Here is a 6000-nt window from a genome sequence, read left to right on the forward strand (position 1 = left end):
GGCCCTTGGTTATATCCTTCTAAGTGAGGAGGACTGAATGCAAAATATCTTGATGTTGGTCCTGAGTCAACTAATGGGATTGTTTGACATCATGATTAGCATTTGCATGGAACCTGGAAAATGTAAAGTTCCATATATGTACAAAGAATTAGTATTGCTGGTAGACTGATGATACCTCCTTCCCCACTGGCACCCAGAGGGCCTGTTTGGATTTGAGAAGAATAGGCAGGCAGCGGGATCCTTAAAGATTTTTAGTATAGAAGGGTGGAAGGGTTAATTTTCTGACCACATTCCTGTCATAAAAGTAAGAATGGAGTTTAGTGAGCTACCTGCAGTTCAAGGGCAGGGCTAGGTAGACCTCTGGAAGCATGTGAGTTGCTTGCTTGAGTATGCAATCACCTGAGCAGTGTCCTCATCCCTCTAATCACACCCATGGGGAAAAGAGCAAAAGAAGGAAAAGAAAGGTTCTGTATAGAGTGTGAAACTTGATGGTTTGAGGTGTGGATTTCTCTAAATGTTTTAAGGCTGTCCAATATGAAAGTCAAAGTGAAGTTTAGAGAATACATACAGGATGTGAAACCTCAAAGAAAAGTTCACCATATCCACTGCTGACCAAACTCGCAGTGTTTGGTGGTACAGTTGCACTAGAGAGAATTTTTTTTCCTGGTATAGAACTCTTCCATCTACCTCCCATTTTTTTCTCTCTGAAATGGCCTGAACTGTAATTCAAATAATGGCTCTTGCTGCAGTAAATATTTGACTGTGGAAATCAAGGACAAAAGAACATTCAGTTAAGCAGGCTATCTTTTTCCTCCACCCCCCTCTTTTTTGTTGTTGTTCTTATCTTGTTCCAATAGTTATTAACTGCTAGGATACAAGATTTGCACATCAGTATATAAACATTCTGTAAAAAACATTTGCCTTGATTTATACCACTTGTGATACAGTTTAATGAAATGGTGCAAGCCTGTCAGTCGGGACAGAATTTGCCTAATTTCAACTTCCTTATTGTACTAATATGTTATGGTAATGTACAACCAATGTTGTAGCTGTGATGGTCCAGAAATTATGCAAGAGACAGGAATTTCTTAAAGTGATATCTTTTACTGGATCAACTGTGTAGTTAGGATAGAGTCTAACTCTATCCCAGGAGTGGGCATGAAGGGTAAATTCTATCCCAACTACATAGTTGATCCAAGAAAAGATACCACCCTAAGAAATTCTTGCCTCTCACATAATTGTACTAACAATACTTGCAACTTGTAGTACTTAGAGTTTATCATTTTCCATGTGCTATACTCATGAACCGATTTATTGACCAAGTTAAAGAGCAGGAAAATAATTTAATGCATTTTCAATCCAAATATACTTTGGGGAAATTCCTGCTTCCATGTGCTTACAAGTCACCCATGGTTGTGCAGTTGAGTTTTATTACTACAGATACTTAGGGCAAACAAATATGATCTTGACTTCCCCATACAGTGAGTTTTTAATTAGCCTCCCTTGAGCCTTTACAGCAGAATTGTGATTCTGAGAGTCAAGCATTTTCAGTCACAGAACATAAACAATGCCATTTGACTTGCTTGACTCTCTTTCTCAGGTCCCTCTGAGTTGCTGGATATGACAGATAGTGAAACGTAAGTACTGCCCAATGATTACTTCCTTTTGTTCCAGTTTGTTTATTTTAATCCAGTGATTTATTCTAGTTTATGCCTAGGAGATTTCTCTTGATGCAATACAAAGGTTCAAACAATAAATGCACGAAAATGTCAGGTACTTAAAAAAAAACAAAAAAAAAACAAAAAAACAACCACATGAACACCAGGCCTCCTCTGAACACTCAGTATAACCCTGCTGTATCTTCTCCTAATCCACCTAAGTTTTCTTGTAGAAAACAGGTGAATTTTTCACTGTATCCTGATATTCACTGACTCTGGGCTCTAGGGCTAGGGACAGATATTCAAAAAGTCCGAGCCTGAATTGATTCAATCTTTGCAGGTTAGTCTACCCTGCAAAGCTTGAACCAATTTGGAGGTGGATAGACATTCTGTTTTCATTCCAGGAATGCAGGCACATGTCTGCAGTGGCTCAGGCTAGAAGCTGGGGTGCACTAGAGCAGCCCTCCCTTCCCTTCCACAATACTGAGCCTTCCACAATACTACAGGACACTCTGATTAGCACAGCAGGGAATTGATAATAGTGTTTCTTGCCCGCTAACTCAGTATTTATCACCCCATTAAGAAAACAGAGGGACATTACTAGCTATCTGTTGATTCTGCCTTTGTCACAGCATAGACTATAGCCAGCATGTGGTCTGCTAGCTAATACACAGATACCTCTCAGAAAGGCAGAGGGGAGGGGGAATTCCTGCTTAGCAGGGAGTGCTGAGGAGTGGGGGAGCAGCCTGCAAGTCTCTGCTGAAGCTGGAGCCAGCTTTGCTGAGAGAGCATGCTTATGCTGAGAGACCTTTGCTGAGCAGAGAGCCCCACCCAGCCGAGAGAGCATGCTGGGATGCTGGGGTGTCTGGTCTAACTTAAACCAGGAAGGGGTCTGAGGCAGACATTGCACAAACTGGTTTGACCCAAATCAGTTGAGTCTGATACTACATTCAACACAGTTTATCTCAGTTGGTTTCAGCCATTTTTAAACTGATTTATGTGCACTGAACATCTGTTCTGTTACAGGTTTAAATCAGTTTCTGATCATGTAAACTGGTTTATGTGTAATGTCTGTCCCTAGCCTAGGAGATCACATTGAGCCATAAATTCTAAGGCCAAGAGTGAACTTCCTGCTGTTAAAACTTTGTCATCAGTGCCGTCCAGATTCATCCAAGGGCTGCTACTTTGCCTGCTCCAGATGATTGCAGCTGGCAGAATATGACACAATTAGAGAAGACTCTGTCTAGAATGGGGTAAAGCCAACTCAGTTTATAGCTGCTGTATAACCCTTTTGTGCCAGCTATACTAAACTGCCACAAAGAGGATTTGGGTACACATATTTCTTCCTGAGAAGTATCCCAATTAAAAGGGGCCCCTCTACCAGGCAAAGACCAATGCTACTAACTCTTTCCCCATTTCCAAAGGATCTACATATGTTGCAGGGAGCATCTTCAGAAGGGCTAGAGAAAGGCAGGGCTTAGAAGGGTTGATGCACCAATGGTTCTTTCATGCAATGGCTCAACAATTCCATTACAAGAAAAACACAAGTTCAGTGATTTCTCAGGACTTCCCTGTGACAAGGTTTGAATCATCTACCAGCTGCTCCTGAAAAAGCTGTACACATAATTTTCCCTATGTCATTGCCCAGGCCACATGACCAGAAAAGGCATGATTTTGTCCTGTGCTCCTCATCTGGAAATTAGTTGGTATCCAAAGCTGAATCAGAGCCAGAGATTTTGTCACACTGATGCCCATTAATATTTCAGCTTGCCCTTCCACCTATGCCAAGCCTGAAGTTCCTTTGCATGCCTGCAAAGCCAGTGCTGTGCTACTGCAGCTTAGCTCTTGCTGTCTGTGTTTATCAGAGATGCATAACAGCATCCCCAGTTTGATGCTGATGTTAAGGTAGAGGCATAGCTGGCAAGTATTGTGCCCTGGGTGGTAATATGAATCTCACACCCCCAGACTCCCACCCCACATCTCACACCTTCCTGGCTCTGGTTCTGACAGCAGGGAGGGCAAGAGCAGTGGTGGTAATGCAGGAGCAGTGGCCAGGGGAAATGTCACCCCTGGGTTTTTTCTACTGATGTTAAAAATGCACCAGTTCTCACCAGTGAAAAAGGGGGTGTCATCTCCCCCAGCAGCAGCAAACCACCAGCTGCTGTTCCTCCACTGCACACTTCCCAGCTGCCAGAGCGAGAGCTTCTGCAGGGACAGTATAGGGTATAGGGAGATGGGGTGCCAGGAGGGTGAAGTTCCCACCCCCCCAAGCTTCATTCTAGCTGGCCTCAGCTTTAGGCAGTGCACAGGACTATGCTCTGTTCACCCACCCATCATTACATTACTGCATAAAGGGCTCCCTTCACCTACCCGAAGCACTTCTCTTCTTTGGCAGATCCCAATAAAAGTGCTTCATCCTCAGGGGTATAGGGAGACTTCCTCAGCATCCTGTGAGGCCCTGTTTTAGCATACCAGGTAGCCATAACAAAATCCGGACTGTCCAGTAAAAACTTAAATGAGTAAAGCTTTAAACCTGAACCCAGATCTCCAGCAGTGGAGAACTAGAATACTTCCTCTCTGCTATAGGTCAGATAGAGTAGGGCTGGAGCCAGAATTTGGGTAACAATACTGTGAAAGAGCTGTCTTGGGTTTGCAGGATTTTTCTGACCTTACATGTGTCCATCGCCCATCTTGCTTCCAAAAGACAAAATAGCATATTGTTTAGTTTTGGTAGAAACAATAGGGGAAAAAGTCCTCACTATATACTGTGCAGTAAAACTAAAAAAGGCAGATATCTTGCTTTTGCAGCAGGCAGTAGAGCTGGAGGAGGCTGGATGAGAATGTGACATTCAGCCTTTGTTAAGACCACAGAAGGTAGCGACTCTTTTTCCCTTCCGTACCACCCAGAAGACCTCAGTCCCCCATTTATTCATCATGTGAGAACTGGCTGAGCCAGAAGGCATGCACACTGACTGAGAGCATGTGCACATGTCAGCAACAAAGATAAAAGAAGAGAGTCCCACAAAAAAATGTTGTCCTCCTACCGTGTTTCTTAAATTATAATTGGTGAAAGGTTCCTTACTGCTGCTTTCCTCTGCTTTGGTGTAGGGGTGAGACAGCATTGCACAAAGCGGCCTGCCAGCGCCATCGTGCCATCTGCCAACTCTTGGTGGATGCGGGAGCGTCTCTGAGAAAGACAGATTCCAAGGTAATGCAATCAAGTGAACCAATTATAAAGCACTTCAGACAAGCGAGACCAATCAGCATCCGTCCCTGCTGCGTATATGATTGAGGCTCTCTGTGTGTGCTGGGAGCATTTCTTTTTAGAAAAAGCCATTTTATTTAGAAAAATGTATTGATATAAATAACTGCAAGAGCCTCCAGTTAAATCCCCAACCTGGGTCATCTTCACCATAGTGATAGCCTAGCCTGAAGCTATTCAGCAGTTGAATATCAGTGAGGCATCTCCATGGCAAAACAGCATCAACAATCTTTGTTGTTGAAAGAAAGACCTGGATGTAGAGACCACCTGTTGGGATTCTTGATTTCTGATTTGGTGGTGACTATATGAAGTTTGGTGGTTGTGACTGACTTATTCTGTGGGGTAGCAAAACTCTTCTTTGTCCCTGCTTTCCCCTGCTTATTAATGCAAAGCTAACCTCAGCCTCCCCAAGTGCCCACTTAGTGTAAATTAAAAATAGAATGAAGCTAACAGAACAATCTGAGCATGAGGAAAACTTTCCAGCAAAAATTAGATACTAAGAATATTTAATAGGTACAGCAGACTGACTGATGGAAGATCTTCAGGTTTCTAAAAACAGGCATAAACAGGAACATGGAAAGACAGTTGGTTAGGAAGATGCCACTGTCACATTACATTGATTATCAAGTGTTTTTGCAACCTTAGTTGGCTAGCCATAGAGGTAATGTGGAAAATGATGCTATATGAACTGCACTCTTGGAAAGAAGCTGGTAACAACGGATAATCTATGGGCTGTGGCTGAGAAATATGATCAAAAGGCATGAAGAATCAAGCTGGAAATTGAGCTTTTGTACTTAATAGCTACACACAGTTGTTGTTTTTTTTAAAACTATTATTATTATGTTATGCAATGCAGAATTATCCTGTTTTCCAATGAAGGATCACATCATCCTTTTGGGTGGCACCACTGTTGACATCAGGAGGCAGACTATAATTTTCAGGAAAAACTAGATTTCATAGATTTCATAGACATTAGGGCTGGAAGGGACCTCGGAAGATCATCGAGTCCAGCCCCCTGCCTGAAGGGCAGGAAGTAAGCTGGGGTCATAGGATCCCAGCAAGATAAGCATCCAATTTACT

The 6000-nt window shown here is 42.8% G+C and overlaps 1 protein-coding gene across 1 annotated transcript in view; it reads left to right on the forward strand.

The window, feature by feature from the left end:
* The window catches only part of DGKI (diacylglycerol kinase iota), a 244967-nt gene that overhangs the window by 229093 nt on the left and 9874 nt on the right, over positions 1-6000 (forward strand). The window contains exons 30-31 of the mRNA XM_019515441.1: positions 1601-1637; positions 4767-4866. Coding sequence (XP_019370986.1) covers positions 1601-1637; positions 4767-4866 — 137 coding nt within the window. The remainder of the gene's footprint in view (positions 1-1600; positions 1638-4766; positions 4867-6000) is intronic.

The sequence above is a fragment of the Gavialis gangeticus genome, unplaced genomic scaffold, assembly GCF_001723915.1.
Source record: "Gavialis gangeticus isolate Ggan-Ray unplaced genomic scaffold, GavGan_comp1, whole genome shotgun sequence".
Classification (NCBI taxonomy): domain Eukaryota; kingdom Metazoa; phylum Chordata; order Crocodylia; family Gavialidae; genus Gavialis; species Gavialis gangeticus.